This window comes from Neolamprologus multifasciatus, chromosome 22 (genome assembly GCF_963576455.1).
Source record: "Neolamprologus multifasciatus chromosome 22, fNeoMul1.2, whole genome shotgun sequence".
NCBI classification, from domain to species: Eukaryota; Metazoa; Chordata; class Actinopteri; order Cichliformes; family Cichlidae; genus Neolamprologus; species Neolamprologus multifasciatus.
The window spans coordinates 12,957,358-12,982,052 of NC_140459.1; the positions used below are offsets into that span (position 1 = coordinate 12,957,358).

Here is a 24,695-nt window from a genome sequence, read left to right on the forward strand (position 1 = left end):
GAAATCTGCAATGAGACATTTATGCTGTTTAGTGAATTTAAAGTGAGCTACATTAACTAATAAATGTTTAGAATCTTTCATTTGCTTAATCTATAGTGTCACAATAAGAGATTCTGCTTCATAAAATTCCCCTGAATCTGCTAAACATATTATTTAACATGTTACGCTTCACAGCATCTCTTTAGGAGCTCAGCAGTAGGCAGATTAAGTATAGATGGAGGTTACTGGACAGCTCCTGGTTACGCTCTGCTAGGCAGGAGAGTAGACCAAAGCCTCCAGCCTTGATCCCTAATCCTTGATCATTCACTCTGTGACATATATGCACACATACATACAGACACACACACACACACACACATGGAGCGGCATAAACATCCGAACTCCAATGAGGTTCCTGACATCACAACCATCGCAGCCAAGGCCAAATCTCATCTCCACTCAGAGATTGGGGGGGATGAGAAAGAGTGGGAGGGATACAGGACAAGAGTGTAGGAGTAAATGAGTAGGCTTGAGAAATGAAAGAAGAGCAGAAGAGCAGCATACCTTGGTCTGGAGATAGTGGGGGTAGTAGTAGGTGTACTGAGGGTACATTGGCTGCTGCTCCAATCGCTTGCCCATGTAGCTGGAATCCTTAGCACTGAGGCAGGGAATGGTGACACGGGGGCGGGAGCTGCCAAGTAGCTAGCAATGGGATAGAGGCAATGAAGGGACTGTGCAATTCCTGTCTTTGCTATCCGCACCGCTGTGTCACTCGCTGATCCCTCCAGGGAGAAAGCAGGGTTTGCGTGTCGGACAGTGGCTGGGAGAAGGGCTGCCTCTGATGAGGAAGCTCCTGACGAACTGTGTCTTACCGGTCCAGGGAATCAGTACCGAGGCAGATGCTCACTCAGTCTCACACTCTTGGATCAATGCAAATATTTCCACAAGTGCTAGAAGCAAGACAGGCGTGTTTTACAGAGGCTGCTGTCGGATATTAACGCCTAATAAGGGTGAGGTAGAGGAAGAAGAAGAAAGAGAAGACGCGAGGAGGTGCAGGTGGCAGTAGCTCTGGCAGTCCAATAAATGTTGGAAAATGGGAGAAAAGGAGGAGGAGGAGAGGAGGAGGAAAGGAATGGTAAGGAAAACGGGAAAGGACGTATACGTTCACTTCTCTATTTAAGCTGTTTCACTCCAGTCTTTTGCCTGGGCTTTAATCTGTCTCTCTCTCTCTCTCTCAAACACTGTGAATCTGACTCTCTCTCTAGCTGCCCCTCTCGCTCTCTCTTTCCCTCTCTTACATATACGCGCACACACACACTTTCTCTCTTGCCTCTGTCTGATTCGACGATGGCTGCGTGCTGTCCTGTTTGACAGAGGGGAGATATCCTCAGCGCCGTCAGATGCACTTTGTGCAAGGAGCAGAGTCACAACACGAGAGCTGAACACAGACACGCAAAGCAATTTCAGTCCGTAACGGTTGAGCCAGCGGGAGGACAGATAACAGAGCAAAGATCCCAGTTTCTAAATGATGTGACACAAGCATATATTTTTTTTTTTAAAAATCCACCGGTTGGTTATTCAATCCACTGAGTTCCAGCTAGTAGATGAGTGAAAAAAGCCCCCACAGTGACAGTGTCCCGGGTGCCCAGTGGAGAAGGAGTCCCTCGTCTGCGATCCTCCCTCTTTCTGCTCTTGTAAAATGTGTTCCTTATTTCTTCCTTGGCTCTCTCACTCCTCTAAGCACCCTGCCTCATTCTCTTTCTCTCTGTCACACAGCTGCTCTCTCTCTCTCTCTCTCTCTCTCTCTCTCTCGCGTGCGCTTTCTCTATTACACAGTCTCTCAGCCTCTCTCTCTCCCTGTCTCTCTCTCTCACTCTCCTTCTACTCTACACTGACAGGGTGGTAAAGGGGGCTCGTCCGAGGTTGCGAGCGGCGCAAACTGCCCTCCTCCTTCTCCAGCCCAGCTGGTGGGAGGGTCTTGAGCAGATCTGTGCAAGAGAGCGATCCAGACACAGACCAGCGGGCTGCAGCGTTTCCACAACCTGGGAGAACGCAGGGAATAGGAGTGGAGACGAGCGGGGATGGCGCCAGCGCGAGCAGTCGATTCCCCCTACTGGCTGCACAAGGAGCTACCGCCTGGAATACTGTGTCTTCACACGGATGCTTTCGCTTCCCAATCTTAGCCGATTAAATTCAAAAATGTTTCAATAAATGACTTCACACGTGTATCCGTTCAGAATCTACAAGTATATCTGAGCTATTTGTTAACTATAGACTAGGTAATTTCTGTTGTAGAAAATGCAAATAAAAACAAAAAAGTACAAGGACAGTGTATAAAGTTTTAGAAACCAATTTAAAAATATGTGTTTATATATATATTTTACTTTCTTTAATTATAGGTCTTAAAATAAAACTTAAAATAATCCTGGGACAAAGCAATGTAACTTCATAATCTCTTTTTAACACATCATTAGTTTTTAGGGACTGAAGACAGTTTTGAGTGTAAAATATTCCCCCAATCCTGCTAAATCTGCTCCCCTGAGTCCCACGTGTTTGTTGTATAATTTACAAACTGTTTCTGGATTACTTGAACTCCTGTTTACATGCATGCTTGTTTATCTCAGATCCATCCAGCTGTAGTACATGTAGAGTGTGGGCTTGCTGAAATAAACATTTTCCCCTAAAAAAAAAAGTTGCATTGGAAGATATGTTGCTCCTGAAACTTTATACTTCATTCAGCTTTAATGGTGCCTTCACAGATGTATAACTACCAATTTCATGCACACTCAGGCACTATTTAAACACTGAATGTTGACTTTTTAACAGCGACGTCAGATGGATCATCTTGTCTTTGGTATGTTTGCTCTTTTGTCACTCTTCTTTTGCCGGTTTATCTCAACATTTTTTTTAATGAGTTGATGAAATTCAACATTCAACATATGATTTAGTTTTTTTGTTTTAACATTGATTACACACCATCCTGAAATACTCGTATGTCATCTCGCACCCTCTGACTACACAATGAGAAATTATCATGCCAAGCGAAAGACTCCAGTGAAACCCGCTTCCTGTGCAGCATTAAATCTCTTTTGATTGACCGTGACCAAAAACATCACAAAAAGAGCATTCGGTCAATTCGGAGAGCGTTTGCCTGATCACAAGCAACCGCAGCTCCAATCACATCTGCAAACAAGATTAAACACAGTGCTTATGAAGTCCTACGTCTTTTTTGTCACACACACGTCCACAAGAATGAACAGCAACAGACTGAAAGTTCTCGAGAGTATCTCGATGACGCTGAGGCCACAAGTTCAGGAGCCTCATTTTTCACTCAATTATCAAATCAGCTTGGGTTTCGTTTAAATTACCTGCCATGAGAACTGAAGAAAACTGCAGCCAAAAAGTACAACATGAAATTACTGGACTGAAAACAATTACATTTGGGCAATTTCCACATCTGAAAATAGACCCCTGACTTTGATGAGTTTAGTTTTGCATTTCATCTGTTCCACTTCAGAGCGTTACACAAAAACCCACGAGGCTGATGTCTCCTTCTCAAAAAATAATAGCCTAATTACAAATGTCTAGTGCAGTAACACACTCAAGATAAGTGATTTCAGCTGTAAAACAAAACCAAAAAAAAAAATTCACAGCGCAGTATATAATAAAAATTAATTCAGCCACATCTGTATGTCACATATTGTAAGTCACAATGGAATCTGTGTTTGCGTAAATCAGAGACAGGAAATTGAATTATTGATAACACTTTGCAGATCATATTTAAATAATATGGTGTAAATGTCACTTTTTTTTTTCCTTTCTCCAGACTAAATCTATACCAGCAGAAGAATCTCATGGACCAAAGGAAAGCACAGAGAGAAAGGGCACCTTTTTTCAGACATGGTGAAGCAAATACAATTATCAGATAGGTCACTTTTATCTGAAGGAAAAGAGTTGAGGCTGATATTGATTGTGGATTACCAGATTAACAGTCTTTGGTTCAACTGGGCACAAACTCTGAGCAACTGTGGAAAGATCTACTGTACAGAACACAGAGGAAGACAGGAAATCGGCCAACGAAGAAAGTGGCTAAAGAGAGGATACAAGAGAAAATAAGAGGAAGCAGCACGAAAAATAGTCATTTGTTTTCATACAGGAGTGTGGCACTGTTTGCATTTCATACATAAGGAGCATCGTTTTTGTATTTTCACTCTAAAAGGCTAATTTAAATTTACTGACAATGTCTTTTTGGTCCTACATTTTATCCAGGTGACCAAAAGATATGTTACAAAGATGTTTATTTAGTGTGTTTATCACACATTGCATCCACATTTTCTCCAGAAAAGCAGGGATGATTAGTAGAGTCTGATTAGTTTATCACGAGACTGATCTAAGCTACAGTTAATCTATCAGTTTCAATATTTAAAACGACCGATAAATGAAAATTTAAAAAAAGAAAGATGAGACGAGAGACACCATTCAACCATGTTACGAGTCTTGATGTAACATAGTTTGTCCACCAGAGGGCACTGTGGAAGTTCCCTGTTAGCATTGTGTTTGGAATGCCACAAACAAGCAAAGTCAGGCATACACAACAACAACAAAAGAAACAATTGTGCCTTTGGAAAAAAAAAACTGATATATATTGAAAATCATATTCTCTAAAATTGTCAAATAAGTAGTGATAGCTTTAAAAGAAAATCCTACATGCTACGTGAATCAGACTCAGTGTTCTGATCAGGCCATCGGTGGGACCTTTGTCATTTTATTTGAAAAATTACATAGATGGTTAATCATCTATAAAGAATTTAACGTGACTGTCAATCAGCCATTATTGGTCAATAATATTTTATTATTTTTTGTGTCATATATGATGATAAACAAAATATTGTCGGTAGAACATAATACAAAAAGAACAACATCCATGCTATTTAATGTCACATTGGGCTGAGAGGAATATCAAATATAAGCATGAAAAAAATATTTTGTTCCATTAATAAAACAACAACTTATGATTAAACTGTAATAAAAATGCCTGCTAGCATTTGTACTTAATACTTTTAGTAAGAGAGAACGATATTTTTGCTCATATTATGTAATATTTGGTATTATTGTGACAAAAAAGGGTTTCTCGTTTTCTAAAATTTACTGAAATTAGTCAAGAGGGAATGGAAACACAGGAGAGTACCGTTACACAGACACTGGTCAGCTAAATCATCAATATTAATTGGTTCAACCATTAAGAATTAAAAGCTGGGAACTGAGACTTGACTCTTGAAACTAAAGAAGTTGACCTGTGGCCCTACAGACAACACTAGAAACTCTTGAGAACTGGCCGACATGAACTTTCAGCCTTTACCCATGAACTGGCAGAGGTTAGTTTATGAAGGCAATTTAACTGGAGAGCTGTACTAGATCCTGCATGTAAATAAATGTCAGCACTGTGTCTCATTCCATTGAAACAGACCTTGAAGACTCTAAGAGCGTTTTGCCTTGATGGTGATGGAAGTGTTCTGGTCTGAATCAATGAGACTGGCGTCACAGAGAGGTGATATGCAGCCAAATATTTCATGCAGAGGGGGAAAAAAGAGCAAGTGTGTTTGTCTCTGTTCCTCTATCAATAATACTGCTGTAAGAAAAATGTTTTTTTTTATTCAAAATGAGAACATAAGGACAACAGAAAGGAAATACATAAATTTCCACCAACATTCCTATTTTTGTAACCTCCTTTGTAAACTATTAGACCCTTGAGTAGGCCACGCAGCAAGGTGGCACTGAGTGTTCTTCACAGTGATGGAAAACTCTGATTTACAAGCTGTTCATCACAATGAAACCAAAATTGGCTCTCTACTTGGACAGACACTTGAAAGCCTACACTGAAAAAAAGCAACAAACTTCTGCAGCCAGGTCTGTAAGCATTTTTAAAAAACAAGGCAGTAGCCATCTGCTGCTATTCTTTTTCTTCAGGTCTTCTTTTGATTCTTGTTGATTAACTTTCTAAATTGAGAGCATAAGTGAGTCATTCATACGGCGAAAATAGAGGAAGAGGAAGACAGCTGAGGGTGTATCATGCCCCTGAAGGTGTTAAGGAGTTACAACCCTGTTCAAAGGATTTAGTCTAGTAAAAGAAAACCATTGCATGATCACACTGTGGCTTAGGGACACAGCTCGAGGGTTTTAGTGTTATTTTTATCCTTCATTTAACTGAATCAGTCAAATTCCCACTTAGGAAGTCTGAGCAGATATCAAAGAAAGCTTTTATGCAACATAGTTTAATTCTATTAGAATCCATGGATTCTTCTGAAGAGAAACAGAAAAACATTACGTTTCCATTGAAAAACAATTCCTAGAAAGTCCAGAACCTTCCCACTCTACTGCCTGACCCCACCCCGAGGGTCAGTACTGGGCTTCTTCAAGCTGCTGAGGAAACCAAGAGGCTTTGTTTCCTGTGGTTCACTCGACAGCTCTGCCGTGGGCGTTTCCCAAAAATGACCAGATGCATGGAATTCAAAGGAAGACTAGCACTGTGCTGGGGAAGGGGTGGTGGTAGGAGCGCGGGGGGAGCCTTAAATGAAGGCGGGAAAGGGGAGAGGAGGGAAGCAGGACATGGTACAGTATTCCTGGAAAAATCCCTTTGCTTTTGGCTACGGTTCTACTGGATGACACGCAATCATTCATCTGACATCTTTCGTGTAAACAATGCAGTATGACTAATCAGCTTCTGTGGGGCATTCTGTTCAGCATAAAGTGAAAGTGAAAATAGTTGATGTGCACGTTGTTGGAAGAAGTGTTTCTGTCATGGATTATCGGAAAAATCCCCAAAAACTGTTTCCATTATTTTTAAAGAACAGGGCTGAACTTTGATGAAGGAGGAGCTCTGCTGGAAAAACAAACCAAAAGAACATTTTCCCCAATCTCCACAAAGTCACATAGTGCGTAAAATAATGTGAATGTTTTTCTACTAAATCTTTATCTTATTTAGCCAAATCCAAAGGCATGGTGAAACAGACATGAAATTTTAAGAACACTTAAAATATGTCAGTATATCTTTCAGTATATTCTGCAGTGCAATCATAGATTTTGGCAGCTTCACTACAACTGAATGGAAAACCAACACAAAACCACAGAAAAGACATTAATGTGCTTAACCCAGCTACAGCCAGCAACTGCTTGTCAACCAGTCTGGGATCAGTAGTTACCAGTGGGTCACAACCCCTGACAACTGGACAGGAAACTCTCACTTTTCCCAAGCAGCTGGCCAGAAGGTCACCAACAGGTCTCTAGTCAGTCTTAGCCAAGCGGCCTAATAAACTCTGGAACGAAAATCTGAGAAGACGGTAAGGTAAGTAAGTAAACACTCTGAACGAGTTACTTGCTGAAACGCCATCTCCTGAAATTGTGTGCAGAGATTTATAAGCTTTATGTGTGCAATTTCACTACAACTCCAACACATGCAATTACTTAATACATTCTTATCAGTTCACCAACGGATGACAGCCCGAGGTAATTCGACACATTCCCCCTCTGAGAGTATAATTTTCCACAGTGCAAAGAGCAGAGTGATATAGTCAAGATATCATTGCAGGGCACTTCACTTTATTATTACTTCTTTATATACGACGGTGTCATCACTTGGTTTTGGCTGCTTATCTAATACTTCGTGATAATGTAAAAAGGCCAGACTGACTCCAGACCACCAGCCCTGCATTGAGACATTTGATAAACACCAGGCAGATTTCCAGTGAGTCATTAGCTTCTATCACAACATAGAGGAGAGCATAGCAGGCTTAATGGGGAGGAAATATGAAACCAGACGTGCATGAGTAAAAATGACGCACAGCACACCCAACAAGGGAAGGGCAATAGACCCAAAAGAGTTAATTGGATGCACTCACTGGAGCCCTAATCCAAATGTGAAATGTATATACAAGTCATGCCAACTGACTTGTTTTATGATTAATGTTATTCTGAGAAAAGATCAGCATTGTTATAAATGAAACTGGGAAAAGAGGCCTCGAGCAAGGGTGGATTTTGTGTGTGTTTGTGTGTGTCTCAATGTGCAAGCGTATGTAGCTGCATTTTAATGTGCTTTTGTGTTTCTGAAAGTACGTTTAAGGTCAGGTGGTGTAAAGCTGTGGCAGCTTTATGTGTGCTGCCATGAGCAGTGGTGAGCAAAATGTTACAGAAGGGTGAAGGTTATACTGACATGCAAGGTGAAAACACTTCAATGAAGCTCATACATCAGGCTTCCTGTGGCCTAATACATGATATAAACTGTAAAAAGGAAGGTGACAACGTCCGTATGTGAACCAGCTACAGCTCTACTTGCCGGGGACAGCACGGCGACGTCCATTAAGATACAGAAGAGACGGTGCCAAGAAAACCTCTGCGTAATAAGGATTTAAGTGCCGTGCAGGAAGATAGTGTGTGAGTTAAACAGTAGGTATTTTCCATGCGAGCGTGCTAAGCCAAAAATGTTCAAAATCAACACTGTTTGGAAAACGAAGAACACAAAAGGGCCAGCAGACCCGACAGAAACAATATACTCAGAGCTCACAGTGTACAAATGCAGAAAGAGGCCTATCAAAGCCTCATCACAGCACTCTCAGCGCATGATGTTCATCTTGTTTTACTCATTGCGTTAATTCCCAAAATAGATCCAAGTGCCAAGCCATTTATTCTCATCAGTTTTGTGCTACATTATCTGTCTTCGAATGTGCTGATGAATCTCTAAGTGTCTAAGAGGTTTGGTTTTTTTTAAACAACAACACTAAAATTATCCAAAGGATGAAACCATATAACAAGAAAGTGCTAGTATCTGCGACTACATGTAGTATGTGTTTGACTCACGCTTGCCAAAACGGCTGTAACCCCTCGGGGCACTGGACACGAGATGTCTGGGGCTATCCTGCAGTGTCTGGCACCCGGCACCAGGCATTTGTGAATGTGGCTTGTTTGGGCACATTCCCAGATGCTCAGTCAGACTGGGAGTTAGGAGGCGTTCCTGGAACAATAACTAAGAGGTCTGTAAGGCGCAGAAGTGTGTATCGTAATGCTAGAGGAAACCGCTCTACATTACACACTTCACCTGTCAGTGGTTTTAACGTTGTGCCTGATGGGTGGATATGGTAAGTGCTGTTCACGGGCGCCTATGTTGGGGTAATACCGGTAGAAAACTAAAATTTTGAAGCAACAGATAAAGCTTCTGCCCCTGGCACAGAAAGAGACTTGTGATTAGGAAGAGAGTTATAGCTGCCAGGAACTGGCCTGCCTATGAAGCTCAATGCTGCCTGCAATTGAGCAGGATGGGATGGGAGGACAGCAGCAAATTTTTAAAGTACTGCTAAGCCATCCTGGAATGAAGTGAAATGACCACATGTCACTGAGATGAGAAGTGAGAGGGAGGGGACCAGCAGAGTGAGAAACGGTGCTGAGAGTAAGGAGAGATAGAAAACAGAGTGTGTCGTTCTAAGAGGAATATTTCAGGGTGGTAAATGGAGCAGAACTCCATTCCAGCTCCTCTCTTAACCTCCCCCGGTGTCTCATCCTGTGCATGCAAAGCATGAAGCCCAGGAGACAAAGAAAACAGAGAGGGAGAGCTGAAGAGACAACTTCAGGACTAAATAACACTGCATGAACAGACAGGTCATTTTACTCATGCATTTGTTTTAACATAAAAACAGACACAGAGCCAAATAGCACAATTGCTATTCTTTCCATATTGTGGTTGGAAAAAAGGAAAAAAGGTGAAAGTCATTGACCCTGACCAAACGGGCAACTACATGAAACATAACTGGAATATGTTTGTGCTGCATTAACGTGCATGCTTTCAACTACTGCAGTGGGTTTTTAACTGTTGGTTTAAAAAAAGTAGGTCAAATGGCTATTTGTGTGAATAAAAAAGGGGGATGATACAGTGACGGACTCAAAATTATTACCTGACACTTAGTTGCTCTCAGTTGTGCAGGGCTGTACAGTGCCTTTCAGCTTATTGTTTTGGTTTTCCAGCACATCATTTTACTGTGTAAGCATCCAAGCACTCTCAGAGCATTGTTTTTGGCTGCAGCAAGCAGCTCTTTTCATAATAAAACTACTATAACTCCCTGCCCAGCAACCACTGGCAGACATACAGTTAGTGGCTAGCTTTTGAACACAGTGGACCATTTCACATGAGAGATGGTGAAGAACGCAGCTAAAAGTCGTAGAATACAAATGAATTTGCTGTTGCTCTACGTATTCTGGGTGCATAAATGGGCAACAGTTGAAGGTGAAATTCTCCAGAATTACTTGCCGGGCGATAATATGTTAGTTTACAGCTCATTACTGCTTACCCTTAGGCTAAAAACATGTTAGCGCTGGTTTAAATAACCCTTAGTGTATTAATCATTATCAAATCAATGTTAAATCAATTGCCTTGTCCTCATCACATGAGTGAGGACAAGCCGAGTGGCTGACACTTATAAACTGCTGATACATAGTACAACATGTTTTTCTTCAGGCTTTGTTTCTTGTTAATACAACAGTTTCTTGCTAATTAAGTCTTAGGAACTTGACACTTTTTGTCTGTTTAATTTCCCCTAAATGGTACAACAAATGCATTATTAAAGACTGTTGAACAATTAATGGATTCATGCGCTCTAGTAAGCCTGATATGCCTTCAAGTAACCACTGCAGCTTCAGCAAGTGTAATGTGTTTAAGCACACTTGGCATGCTGGACATACATCATGGTCACAATGTAAAATGGGTCACATATTTCCGGCATACAGTACATCACACTGAACATCTATCCATCGATTTTCTTAATCTCCCACTTAACCAAACAATTATTATAATTGACTGTTGGAGCCTATCCCTGCTGACAGTGGGCGAGAAGCAAGGTACATCCCGAAAAGGTATCTAGTGCAAAAATAGATGGATGTCCATTCACACCCAGACCCACACATCGACCATTATCGTGGGGTTTGTAGGGTGTAATACTAGCAGATGGCACTGAGGTGCTAGAAAGCATGTAGTAGATGAGTAAGAACATTCCCTTTATGGTGCAACTCCACTGGGTAACATTTGATATCAGCGAGTGTAAGACTTTCAGGCCAATGCACTTTGAGATTGCTTCCTTGGTGGCGCCTCTATAATTACAAGTACTGAAGTCATCAAAGTGCACTAACTAAATGGAGCAAAGCAGCTCCAACAAGCCTCCCACCTTTTCACACATCCAAAGCTATTGGGAGAGAATGAATGGAGGGTTCTATCTTTCTATTGTTCATACAAGAATCCTTTACTGTTTGAGAGTATTTGAAGAATGTGATACAGTAATGCTATTAAAACACATTTTAATGGCCTTAGAAATATCAAAGACCTTTTTGTAGATGGGATTTTTGCCTCATTCACGCAGCTCCTGAAGCAGTTTAATGTTCCTCGGCAACATTTTTCCGCTATCTACAAATTCGCCACTTTGTAAAGAGTCGATTTCCTTCATTTCCGGAACTACCTGAGGAAACTTCTTTGGATAAAATTATTAATATAAACGTTCATAAGAGAGGGGCAATTAAAGAAATCTATGCTATATTATTAGATCTTCAATCTCCTTCTCTCTCCATCCTTAAAGCACAGTGGGAGAAAGACCTTGGGATGACTATAACAGATGAACTCTGGCAATCTTTTCTCCGGAGGGTACACTCTTCTTCGATATGTGCCAGGCATGGGCTCCTTCAATTCAAGGTCCTACACCGATTACATATCTCCAAGGAAAAGTTAGCCAAGTTCTATCCAGGAGCTGACCCTCTATGTAACAGATGTAAAGCAGAAACAGGTTCGCTCCTTCATACCTTTTGGACATGCCCCAATCTTCATAACTATTGGGTGTCTATATTTAACACTCTGTCCGAGATGTATGTTCATGTTAAATATGATCCCTCTGTTCTAACGGCTATCTTTGGGGTGATACCTCAAGACATCACTTTGCCAAAATACTATTCGAATTCTATTGCCTTTGCTTCACTTATCGCAAGGCGCCTTATACTTTTAAGATGGAAGCAAGAAGCTCCTCCCACACATGAACAGTGGCTTGCAGAGCTCATGAGGTTTTTACATTTAGAAAAGATGAGATATACACTGGCAGGTTCAACCACCAAATTTCTTAAGGCATGGCAGCCATTCCTGATGTACATGGAAAAGTTTAAAATGACCACCTTATCATGACCAGATGCCATATCTCTATATCACTATCATAGTTAACTGTACACTGAATGTCCCTTATACATTTTATTTTTATATTTGTTTGTTGTTGTTTGTTTGTTTTTTGTTGTTCTGTAGGGGTTTCTTTGGTTTGTTTGTTTGTTTTCCTTTTCTATTTCTGTTATCTTTTGGGGTATTGTAAATACTGAACAGCAAAGTACTTTATGTTCAATGTTTTGTTATTAACATGCTGCTGTGACTGAAAATAAAATTTATAAAAAAACAAAACAAAAAAAAAAACACATTTTGAGAATAGGTGAACTTAACTGATAACTTTTCATACTGCTTTTTGACTCCACTAGTTTACAACGGTGAGAAGGTGTGCAATCGCATGTGGCTTTTATGCATTTGTCGTTGTATGTGCCTTAACAGAGCCAACTAGGAAGTGAACCGTCAAGCTTTGTCTTCCAACAAGACTTGTTCGAGCAGTGCAATTTTGCTGCCAAAACAACACTCAGAGGAACATTCAAAAACAATGCTCCCCTTAAATAAATCAAAATGCTCCAGCAGCTTAGCTCAGTGGCAAAACCTCACACAACCACTGAATCATGGATTCAGCCATTTTATCTTTTCATGTTTTATTTTCTGTTGAATAGATTCATGTGATGTATCATTTAAGAGACGAGGCTAAGGGAATATAGCCAGATAGTAAACTTGAAATCCTGCAGTGGTTATCACATTACCTACATCAGTCAGAAAGCTATATGGTAAATGGACTGGTTATCAGTTTTATACCACACCCCATTCACCCATTCACACACATTCATACAAACCCTTTTTTTTCTATGGCTAAGTGCTTTCTCGCTAACATTCATGCTAATGAACACACCAGAGAGAACCGTGGGGTTTAGTATACTTTGGCATGCAGACTACAGCAGCCAGGTACTGAAACACCAACAGACCAAGTAGTGGATGACCTGCTTTACAGCAACCCCTATATACTGTGCATGACAGTCGTCATAGCCTACGGCTGCTGGGGGTTCTAGTGAAAGACTAAGTTAATGTAGTTTGTTATCAATGCAAACAAAATCTGACTATATTTAGATTTTTTTGGTGGATATCTTAATTACAGTAATTACAGTTATAATTAATTATTTCATTGCAGGAACGTGTACGGTGGCCCTGAGAGGCCAAAGGGACTGCAACTTAAAACACCAGCAATAAGAAAAACGCTGCAAAAGCACACAAAACACAATGGAAATAGGAAAAAGGAAAACAGAAATAGGAAAAACAGAAATAGGAAGAAAAGATTTCCAAAAGCACAAGGGAAGTGTTTCTGGGGAGACAATAACCCGACGGACCAGTTACAGGAACCGAAATATGCTAAGAATTGCGCTGGGAGACACTTAAAAGAAGTGGAGGATCTATCGGCTTTGTGAGGAAAGAAAAGATGAGAGGTGAGTGTGTTAGCCTAACTATTAGCCTAAAAATACATCATCAGTATTATATGAATCATGATAAAACACACCTAGCACGTTTTGGGTTCCTGCAACTGGTTTGTCGGGTTATTGTCTCCCCAGAAACACTTCCCTTGTGCTTTTGGAAATCTGGTTTTTCCTATTTCTGTTGTGTTTTGTGTGATTTGCAGCGTTTTTCTTATTGCTGGTGTTTTCTTAAGTTGCAGTCCGTTTGGCCTTTCAGGGCCACCGTAAACATGAGTCATCGTTAATGTCAATCAATGAACCCATGACTTCTTACTTTCCAAAAGGGCTGATTTACAAACAATCCACAGGAGTACTGAAGAAATGACCCCAGCCACCTGGTGGACAAGTGAGGACTGGCTTTATAGAAAAATATGCAGGAATAGTCAGGAGGTGGTAATGAGAGAGGAGATGAAAATCTGTCTGGAGACAAGATATTGAGGATATCAAACAGCCTAAGTTTCTTTTAAAACTCTGCAACTTTGTCTCATCTGACTACAGAAACAAAGGATAAAGGTACCAGTACGACTGACTAGCTTGCTTAAATTAAATTCTCCTGAATACATGAGAGATCATTTTTAGTATTTAAAAAAAGAAAGAAATCTTCCCAGGAAAGCAGTGTTGCTGCAGATACAGATACTGCACAGAGCCCTCAAACTTTCAAGCTTACACACAACATTAGCTTGAGGACAAAGCGCACCATACCTCTTACATGCATGTGCGGCATATGGGTTTTCCTGTTATCTGATGTTTGTGGTATGGTGCACTTCACCACGATGTATGCAAAATGTCTGTGTATATCATACTGCATCTTAAATTTACTTCCTGCTTCAAAAACAGCGACAAATTAAACATGGCTCAGTGTGGCTCGATTTGATGCACATGCCCACTTCTGGATTTGATATTTGACATCATCACCATGATAGTCGTGGCCAGGTCTACAGCAAACTTAATAACCCTAATCTGAACAAAGGTGTTGGCATATAACCATCTTTACTATCTTCCTATTGAGGGAAAATACATATTACATTTGCTTCAGTGATCATGACTTTAGTGTACTTGTGTTTTCTGATGCTCATACTTTCAGTGTACTTCATATCGGATCATGTTTTTAATTATTCACATGATCAAATTCCATACTTACTTAAAGTGAGGCCCATGCCTGTATGTAAATAAAGTAAGTTAATATGAAAGGGTGTGGATGTAGCCGAGGGCCTCGCAGCTTCGAATCACAGAGACCTTATCGCCTCGTTTTCCTCCCATACGGTTCATGTTCAACCATTGCTCATGCACATATTGCATGATTGCGCTGAAGGACCAGTATAATCAGTCATAATACTTTACAGATGTTATGGGTGTTTTTAAAGCCAATCCTACAGCCCCAGGCAGCCATATATGAAAGCCCATCTGCGCATGGATGTCAGTTATGTGTGTGTGCATATGTATAAGTATGCATGTGTAGCTGCAACAAAGGCATGATAAGAGTGAAATATGATGAATTAAGGCCACATCTACAGCTCAGGATGTGTGATTTATAGTTCCTTGCTCTGACCTGTCATTGACTAATCACCTGAACAGAAAGCAGCAGGTGCAAACTGATTTTCTGAACAGTGATTTCACAGATGAGACGCTACGAATTGCCATGAAACACGGCCAAGAAACAACACTAAGCCAGCAATGGCATGTAAATATGACAGTCCACATGATACGAACAAGAGAAGGCACCCATTTAAATCCCTGTAAGATCTGCCAGCACCCTTCCTAATCCACCTTCTAACATCCCCCATTGTGTTCAACATCTAATATCAACCATGAACCGCTGCTAAATGAAGAGTGGTGGTATACCACAGCCAGGAATTTACATGGACCGCCCGCTCTTGTGAAATAGGAAATGAAACATACGGAGGCTTGGAAGCGCTGTCAGATTCTGGATATTCCTGTGGTCTGGGTTTTCAAGATCCTGTGGCCCGAGCCTTTAATTCCTAATGGTGTAGAAAGCCAAGCTCTGGTCACGACAGGAAATGCCTTCTAGGTGAAACATCCACCCAAAAAGCATTCGTTCAGAAGTGTCAAACGCAAAAGGTTTCCCTCTAAATTGGATTGGTGCACTAGTAAACAAAGTGCTTTGTCATCGTGACCATGCTCATTTGGTCAGAATCCAGCCAGCTGCAGAAGTATTTAAAGAGAAATTCTTGTTCTGCCTTAGTTAAAATGAACAACTGTTGTGCATTACAGACAAAACTGTACTTGACGCTTCTGTGGAAACCTATTTATACGAGTCAAATATAACAAACGACGGGAAACAGAGCATTTAAAAATGTGTGGGAGCCTGGGCTTATCCTGTTGATTTCAATGTGTGAAAAAAAAGATGTGAAATTTGTAAGGTGTGTAATTTCTAATTTCCACTTCCCTGACAGTTTTTACCAGATTCTACTGGCACTGTCTACCAGGACAAATCCACATCCCAAAGCCCCAAAAACAAAAAACTAATGATTAACATTTTCAAATGTGAACACATCTACATGCATGCAGCAGGCATTTATATATATCGGAAATATGTGAACTGACAAGCGCTGGGGATCGGCAGCTTCAATTTATAGCAGAAATGGCTCAAGTGCAAAGATAATTACTGTTGTGTATGTTTTGCTTGTAACAATTTTCAGAAAATATTCAGCATGAAAATACATCAACGTTGACAGCAGTTTTATGGTTTAATGGATTTGCCTAAACACACACAAATTGGCCGTTATGCGTTATTTCCATACTAAAAATTGAAGCGGAGATACTGCGATGACTTGGTAGGGTTGATCCTGTAAGTCCGACTGTTTGTAAATGTTAGTGCGACGGCAGCGGATACGGTCGTGGGAGGCTGGAGCTAAGGAGTGTCATAAGAAGTAAATGCACATTCATACAGAGAGACACACTCATGGCACTCAGTCACTCAGTGTGCACCGTTGAAGCAAATTAAGGAAGTCTTGGCAGCCTTTTAATGGTCTGTCACAGTCTAACAGGTTTAGAGTGCTTACAATGGACACAGGCACTAAGCCCGGCAGCTCGCACTTAATTGTTGAGAACCTGTGTGTGCGCGCATATGTGAGTGTGTGTACACTTTTAGAGATATTCTGCGCCTGTAACTAAAGTCAATGATTCTCATTACGAGGACAGATAAGATAACGCTTCATGCCTGTCAGTCTGACTGGTTCAATAAAATGACAATTCCAGCTGATACATTATGATGAATGTGGTGCCAATAAAAAAGTGTTTCCAGCCACTGTTTGACTGTTATTGTAGAGACAGTGATCCTAAACCCGCGAAACTCATGCACAGTAACGTTCTCATTTATCTGAGTATAGGAAGCTAATTGTATGTCTATTTTCCACCGAAAGGAATTCTGTTCTCTTAACAATTACAAACAAACCAACGGCAGACAAAGGCAAAGACGAAGCCACGCAGGGCACAAACCCATAAGTGGATTGAGTTATTGACTCAAGCAGCCAATAATAAACAAAACATCAAGTGTCTCAATTTTCAAGTGCTGCCTGAAGAAATCAACATGGCAAATAAAACCATTTGTTTTTCTCTGTGTAGCCCATGCTCTATCAGCCAGCAAAATGGTCCACCAAGGACAAGGTGGGAGTGCCTAAAAACATCCCTTTAATGGCTGGAGATTCTGAGCTGTGTGACCTAGAATATGTTTGACAATCTTCTTTTAATTAGGCCTCGAAGACACGACTCATTCCAACTGCTGTCCCGAGAGCTAAATTAATTACTGAGACAAAGCCCATTCTAGCTCATGGCAAAGATGAATCATTGCAGTATTTGGGGAATGAGCAATGCGCTTCGTTCACGAGCTGATAAAAGAGGCTCGCAGTGTAAAATGTAAGCTAATGCACTTCCTTACACATTGGCATCTGTTGCCTCTGCTATTAGGAAGTCCTAACTATTTTTCTCTTGGAAGGAACATTTCTTTGAAAAACATGCCATGAGGAAAAAAGCTTGGACTCCATGACAGCAGATCTGAATCCCCGCCTCACCTCCCCACTCACTCTTTTCAGCGTTACTTCACTTCCAGAGGTCTGATTACTGTGCTTCCTTTGTGGATCCACAAATAACTAATCTCAGCTCAGTTGCCTTTGTGCAGGCCCTGAGCCAGCAGTTGCACCCTCACCCTCTGCCAGAAATCAGGCCATTCATTCAGCTAAATGACAGTATCATCTGTCATCCAGTATAAATGGATGTTTGTGAGTTGCGGGTAATTAAGCTAATCACAACACAAAGAGTTGTGCCAGAGTTCAGCCCTCACAAAGAGAGACAGTTGAAAAGGTGAGCTGGATGGATTTATAGCACACCTGCACCTAGTTTATATGTGAAAATGCAGAGAACCATTATTCTGCTGAAATCTCCACTGATGATGTTATCGGATATCAAACACAAAGGTTCATGATCAAAGTTAAATGCTGGTCATGGTTGTTAAAAAGACACACCGGAGCAACATTTTGCAGATTCCTCTCGTTCCCTTTTTATCTTCCTTTCCGTCTATTCCACCCTTTTTGATTACCACCTATTGTATCACAGTCTTGCAGTGTCTCCTTCTGTCTCTTCTCTGAATTTCTAGACCTTGTGAATCTGGATATGTGCCGGGAATCCCTGCTAGCCCGTTTGTATTGACTGAATCATTTGCCAGTTTGTGCTCGGCACATCTAATGAGGTAACAATCAGAGCTTACTGAGGCAACAACAGCAGATTAAATTGAAGGTTTCAAAGGGATGTCCAAGTTCTCAGATAAAGGAGTGATAACATACCCAAATGTATTCATTAGAAGGGGAAAAAATGCATCTTGTTATGTATACCCGATAACAGCAGTAGTACTGCAGGGCATAACATTTTAAAATGTGTTCCAACAGTTCTTAAAACAATTCCCAAGCTGTGGGGAGGAAAGCTGGTTTTGTCCTCTGCAGCACGTGTGTAGGTGTCTCTATCTATATGTTATGAAGAGAGATGAACTCTGCAGCAGTATATAGACGCAATGCGGGCTGACCCTTGAGTTCAGAATGCATCCCCAGTCTTTCCACATATATCTTGTCACAACACCAAAGGAGCAAAGGCCTCAGTTTTTTTATTCCCTCCAACATATGCACTCATATCTGCATGAATTCAGTTTAACTTGGTTATAAACACATTACATGGACACAGTCAGCTCAAGTAGACCATGTTGGTAACTCAATTCCCCCCAGTTGTAAAACAATTAAATAGTTAAACGGCAAATACAAGACCACAATTCCAAGAATGCCTTACATGTAAAATAATGAAACACTATCACAACCATGAATAATATCTGGACAGAATAAACTGAGGGGACAACAAAGCAATGTTGATGTGAGGCTCTTTGATCATAATATGATGTAAAGAAGAAGCATACCATCAGAAATGAAACAGCTCACAGGTCACACAGTAAAAGGCGTTTATGTAAGGATAGAAGGTGACTAAAAACACATGCTCTATTTTTGTTTTGTCCAGTCACACACAGGAAAAAATAAAAGGAAAGCTTGCTTGCTATTTAAAAATCCAAGGATGTTGAGGTTGGCAGAAAGCATTACTTAGATTAGTTTTTACATAAAACGTAGAAAAAAAAGTGCTTGTAAGAATGGGGGTGAATGAGGCAAATTGTATAAAGCACTTTGAGTGCCCAAGCACACTATAAGCACTATGTAAGAACCAGTCCGTGTAGCATTTACTTCAATCCCAGCTTTGATGCCAATTCAGTCTGCCCAATCATCACGCAGATATGCCTGACCTGTTAGGGTGCCTGGGTCGTTGACCCAGGGGTTTTGAGTTTATTATATTATTTATAATTTCTAGTCTTTGGGTTTTCGTTAGAGTCATGTCTTATGGTTTGTCTCTGGGTCATCCTTAGTTGCTGTCTCCCCTGTCTGCTATATCCCCGTGTCCAGTCAGTGTCTGTGTCTGCCCTGGTCCCACATCTCTGTTCCCTCTGTTGTAGTGCCTGCATGTGAGTCTGTGTCTTTTGTTCAGTCTGTGTTATGTGTTTCCTGTTTTACTTTGAAGGTCTCTGTCTTATCTCAGTGTGTTCAGTTTACGCTTCCTTGTCTCGTCAGTTCTGATTTGCCCCAGCTGTGTTTCCCTCCTGTTGTCCATCCCTGATTGCTCCCTCTATGTATTTAAGCCCTGTGTTTCAGTTTGTCATTGTCGCGATCTACCGTTTATATAGCTGTGTGTTTTTTCAGTCCTCCGGTGTAAGTTTATTTTGATATTTCCAGTTATGTTATATTTGAGTTTAACATTAAAGCGGTTTTGAGTTTAAGTTTTGCCTCCGAGTGTCTGCACCTTGGGTCCTATTCCTGTCTGCACACAGCCGTTCCATAACATGACCACCTTTATAGCAAACCTGATCAAAATAAGGATTAGGTGTTTTCAGCTGGAACAACTAGTAGATAGGGGTTGGGAAATAACATCGTTATTCAACAGTAATTAGCAAAACAATGTTATGAACACATTAATTCACTCACACACGTTTCTTTCAAAGCTTCTTAAAACCCTGTAAACAAGATTCGAACCATATTCCTACTGTTTAAATCTCAATTTTCCATCTACAGGTTTCTAGGCTTGATTGAAATGACTGTCAGTACTGCCAATACATTTTATAAAACATTAACAACCTCAAGTCCTCTGAGTCTCATACAGTAATGGAAGAAAAAAAAACTAATTTAGGATACACCGTAATAACATGGGAATGGTTGGTGATATTAAAGTCCTGTTTGTGGCACATTAGTATATGTTAGGGGGCAAACTCCTCAAGATGGGTGGTGACCATGTTGGCCATTTAGAAGTCGGTCATCTTGGATATAACTTTTTTCAATAGGAAGAGGGCCATGTGACACATCAAACTTATTGGTAATGTCACAAGAAAAACAATGGTGTGCTTGGTTTCAATGTAACTTTATTCTTTCATGAGTTATTTACAAGTTTCTGACCACTTATAAAATGTGTTCAATGTGCTGCCCATTGTGTTGGATTCTCAATGCAACCTTCTTCTCCCACTCTTCACACACTGATAGCAACACCGCAGGAGAAATGCCAGCACAGGCATCCAGTATCCGTAGTTTCAGGTGCTGCACATCTCGTATCTTCACCCCATAGACAATTGCCTTCAGATGACCCCAAAGATAAAAGTCTAAGGGGGTCAGATTGGGAGACCTTGGGTGCCATTTAACTGGCCCACGACGACCAATCCACTTTCCAGGAAACTGTTCATCTAGGAATGCTCGGACCTGGCACCCATAATGTGGTGGTGCACCATCTTGCTGGAAAAACTCAGGGAACGTGCCAGCTTCAGTGCATAAAGAGGGAAACACATCATTATGTAGCAATTTCAAATATCCAGTGGCCTTGAGGTTTCCATTGATGAAGAATGGACCCACTATCATTGTACCCCACATACCACACCAAACCATCACTTTTGTTGTTCCAACAGTCTTGGAGGGATCCATCCAATGTGGGTTAGTGTCAGACCAATAGCGGTGGTTTTGTTTGTTAACTTCACCATTCACATAAAAGTTTGCCTCATCACTGACAAAAATCTTCTGCGTGAACTGAGGGTCCTGTTCCAATTTTTGTTTTGCCCATTCTGCAAATTCTGTGCGCCGATCTGGGTCATCCTCATTGAGATCCTGCAGTAACTGGAGCTTGTAAGGGTGCCATTTGTGAGTAGCTAATATCCGCCGAAGGGATGTTCGACTAATGCCACTCTCCAGTGACATGCAGCGAGTACTACGCTGTGGGCTCTTGCTGAATGAAGCTAGGACAGCCACTGATGTTTCTTCATTAGTGACAGTTTTCTTGCGTCCACATTTTGGCAAATCCAACACTGAACCAGTTTCACGAAACTTAGCAAGCAGTTTGCTGACTGTAGCATGGGAGATGGGTGGTCTCGTAGGGTGTCTTGCATTGAAATCTGCTGCAATGACCCGGTTACTGCGTTCACCAGATATCAACACAATTTCAATCCACTCCTCACGTGTTAACCTCTTCGACATGTCAATGGCTGTGAACAAAGAGAAACTTGTAAATAACTCATGAAAGAATAAAGTTACATTGAAACCAAGCACACCATTGTTTTTCTTGTGACATTACCAATAAGGTTGATGTGTCACATGGCCCTCTTCCTATTGAAAAAACAAAAGTTGTATCCAAGATGGCCGACTTCTAAATGGCCACCATGGTCACCACCCATCTTGAGGAGTTTGCCCCCTCACATATACTAATGTGCCACAAACAGGACTTTAATATCACCAACCATTCCCATGTTATTAGGGTGTATCCATATAAATGGCCCGCCCTGTATAATCAAAATCAAGTGTTTCGGTGTCCAAGTTTATTATTAAAGTCTGCTTTGAACCACTAACCATCTCAGTAATTTCCCTGTAACTCCTTATGTGTAGTGTGAGAATGTCAAACAATACAATGGCAGAGGACACACACACACGCACACACACGGCAAATCTGCAGTTTATGAAAGAACTTTGTATGCGTTAGTATTGCACAGTTGCTGGAAATAGGAGAATCTATCTATTTGACTCTCTTTTTAGTCACATCTTCTGACGTCTACGTGACTTTCTTTACTGTGTTTTGTCAGCCCGTGGTTCCCTGAGGGGTCTTCACCATATTAAAAGTGGAAATGTATCTCCTTCCATTGTAATTACAAACCCACTGGAGGCAAAGCTTCTTGATCTCTGCTGGATCCTAACTTGCCTTTCTGTTTCCCCCCCTTTATTTACTCACCTCTCTCAGCCGGGAGGACAGACACACGCTAAGCTATCAGTTCTGTTTTCTTTCCTTTCTGTCAGGCATTCTTTGCATCTAATACGCCTGAAATTACAACAGCATTTAGAGGGGCAATGAAAAATTGACGGATTTACAGGGGAAACGTACTTTAAAAAACAGAGGGGTATCGGTTTCAGTGCCTTCGAGATATACTGGATTTCAATTCCATATAAATATAATATGTGTTGTCTATGAGAAGCTTAAAACACAAAGCAGAATCAAAAGCTGGAACCATTCTTTGGTTTACTGTAAGTGTCTGGATTAGCCATCTCTAGTCACTGTAAATCTTCCTTGAGGCCAAAGCATGATAGTAGGGGAGAAAATACCTTCTGCAGGGAGAAAATGAAAACTGCCAAAAAGCAAACAAGTATCCCCACTGTCCCATGAAAACAGGGCAGTTAAAGCCAGCTAAGCCTGCGATTGTTTGATTGCAGAGGGCCAAGATAAGGGCAGGAGTTTGATGATCCTGTGGTGATCAGCAACCAAGACAGGTTAGACGTGGAGTGTGAGAAGTATGGCTTAGCAACATCGTACAAAAACACATACAGAGCAATAGAGTGGAGAAGAAGAAGAAGAATAAAAGAAAAAAAGAAAAAGAAATGGTCTGTTGTGAATCTATTTTTATCACATCTTCTCAGTTTTTTAACAATAGTAAAATCATGTGTGCCATTACTATGCATTTTTGGAAATTTGGAAATTTGGGGTTTTAAACAATAATGCAATTTAAAAACATTCAACCCATTAGAAATTGATTGACACTTTTTTCTTCAGTCTACAAAGTGATAAACAGCCACCCAAATCATAAAAAAACCCAAAAAACCAAAAAACACAATATTTATATTGTTTTTAAATCCTGTCCAATCTAAAGTTAATTTCACTACCAATGCCAAAATGTTACACTTTCTGGTGACCTACTGTATGCAAAACCCAGATTTCAGTCTCCTCACTCCCACAAAGTGAATTATCACTAATATACATGCACTGTATGTGAATGCAGAACATATAGGGCTACACACAGCAGAGAATGGAGTGTGCTGATAATAACTTCCTCCCTTTAAGGGAATATGGACACTAATCCTACAGATGGCTGTTGCCTGGGTGGATATCGAGCTTTGAAACGCTTCATGAAGATCAGCACTATTTTCCACTGAGGAAAACAATGACCATGCTCAGTCAGAGGAGGACAAAAGTGGCTTTATGACAGCTCTTTTTAAATTGTTTGTGGCATAAAAAGAACTAAGACACTCATGGGTCCTGTGTGTGCGGATGTTGATGACTGTGCCTGATATCTCTGGTGGGGTGTGGCAGCAAGACAAGAAAGGACCATAATGCTCCCAAAAACTTATGACAACTGATCGAGCAGCGCCGCATCTACAATAACAGAATCAGCATGTATGTCTGTTGTGGAATGTTCTCTGCTGTTCTTCAACAGTATTGTGCAAATGCTTGAACCAAAAACAGAGCTCTTATTTGCCTCAGGTAGCAGAAGTGGTCTAATTGACAACAGCGGCAGAGATGGTGTTTGTTAGTGATGGCGATGATTTTGTACTGCAAGCAAAAGCAGGACTTCTGTATTGAAATGAAGCGTACACACACAAAGAACAGCTAGGGCTCTCAAAGAACAACCGTTTTCCACCTTTCTAAAAAGTATGAATGTGTCCTTTAGTGTGTAAGAAATAACATAAAAGGAATGCTGGAACCGGCAGCTGATGTACAGTGATGATTATCATATCTAAATCCAATCCAATTTCTTTACACGGAGGCGCTTCAGGGGAGTCTCAACATGCTGGCAAGTAGGCAGCAGGGAATTCGCGTGGTGCGTATGTAAGATGAGAGAATACCAGAGTGTTGTAATGGAAAAAAGAGAAAATGAGAGAAAGATTTGGTGTGAAGCCTTGTAAAATACATTTATTACAGGAAGAAATACAGAGAGGGGGGGAAAAAAGCTGCCAAATCTTTGTTTCCAGCTCTGTGACTGTGACAGCAACATGACGATAATAAAATTCCTCAATTTGGCTTGTGCCTTAGTTCCAGTCACACCCCAAACGTTACATTAGAAAGGCAGATAGCACAAATAAAGTCAAATCAGACGGATTGCAGAACAGCAATTAATTCCAAGGATAATGACAAGGGAAGCCATCCAGAAGTGTCTCTACCTCAATTAGTCTCTCATTGCGCTGCCGATGCAGAGGATGGATGAAAGAAAAACAAATTAAGTT

General features: G+C 40.8%; 2 protein-coding genes and 1 long non-coding RNA gene across 8 annotated transcripts in view; 1 reads left to right on the top strand and 2 right to left on the bottom strand.

The window, feature by feature from the left end:
- The window catches only part of LOC146493076 (uncharacterized), a 423,488-nt gene that overhangs the window by 257,823 nt on the left and 140,970 nt on the right, over positions 1 to 24,695 (top strand). The window lies entirely within an intron of this gene.
- LOC146493077 (RNA-binding motif, single-stranded-interacting protein 3-like) overlaps positions 1 to 24,695 on the bottom strand; it is a 307,462-nt gene that overhangs the window by 214,335 nt on the left and 68,432 nt on the right. The window lies entirely within an intron of this gene.
- Positions 1,198 to 24,587, bottom strand: LOC146493078 (uncharacterized). Its single transcript, XM_085148684.1, has 2 exons — positions 20,026 to 24,587; positions 1,198 to 19,429 (listed from the first exon to the last, which is right to left on the bottom strand). The coding sequence occupies exon 1, from the start codon at positions 21,687 to 21,689 to the stop codon at positions 20,631 to 20,633; it is 1,059 nt and encodes a 352-aa protein (XP_085004810.1). The 5' UTR covers positions 21,690 to 24,587; the 3' UTR covers positions 1,198 to 19,429; positions 20,026 to 20,630.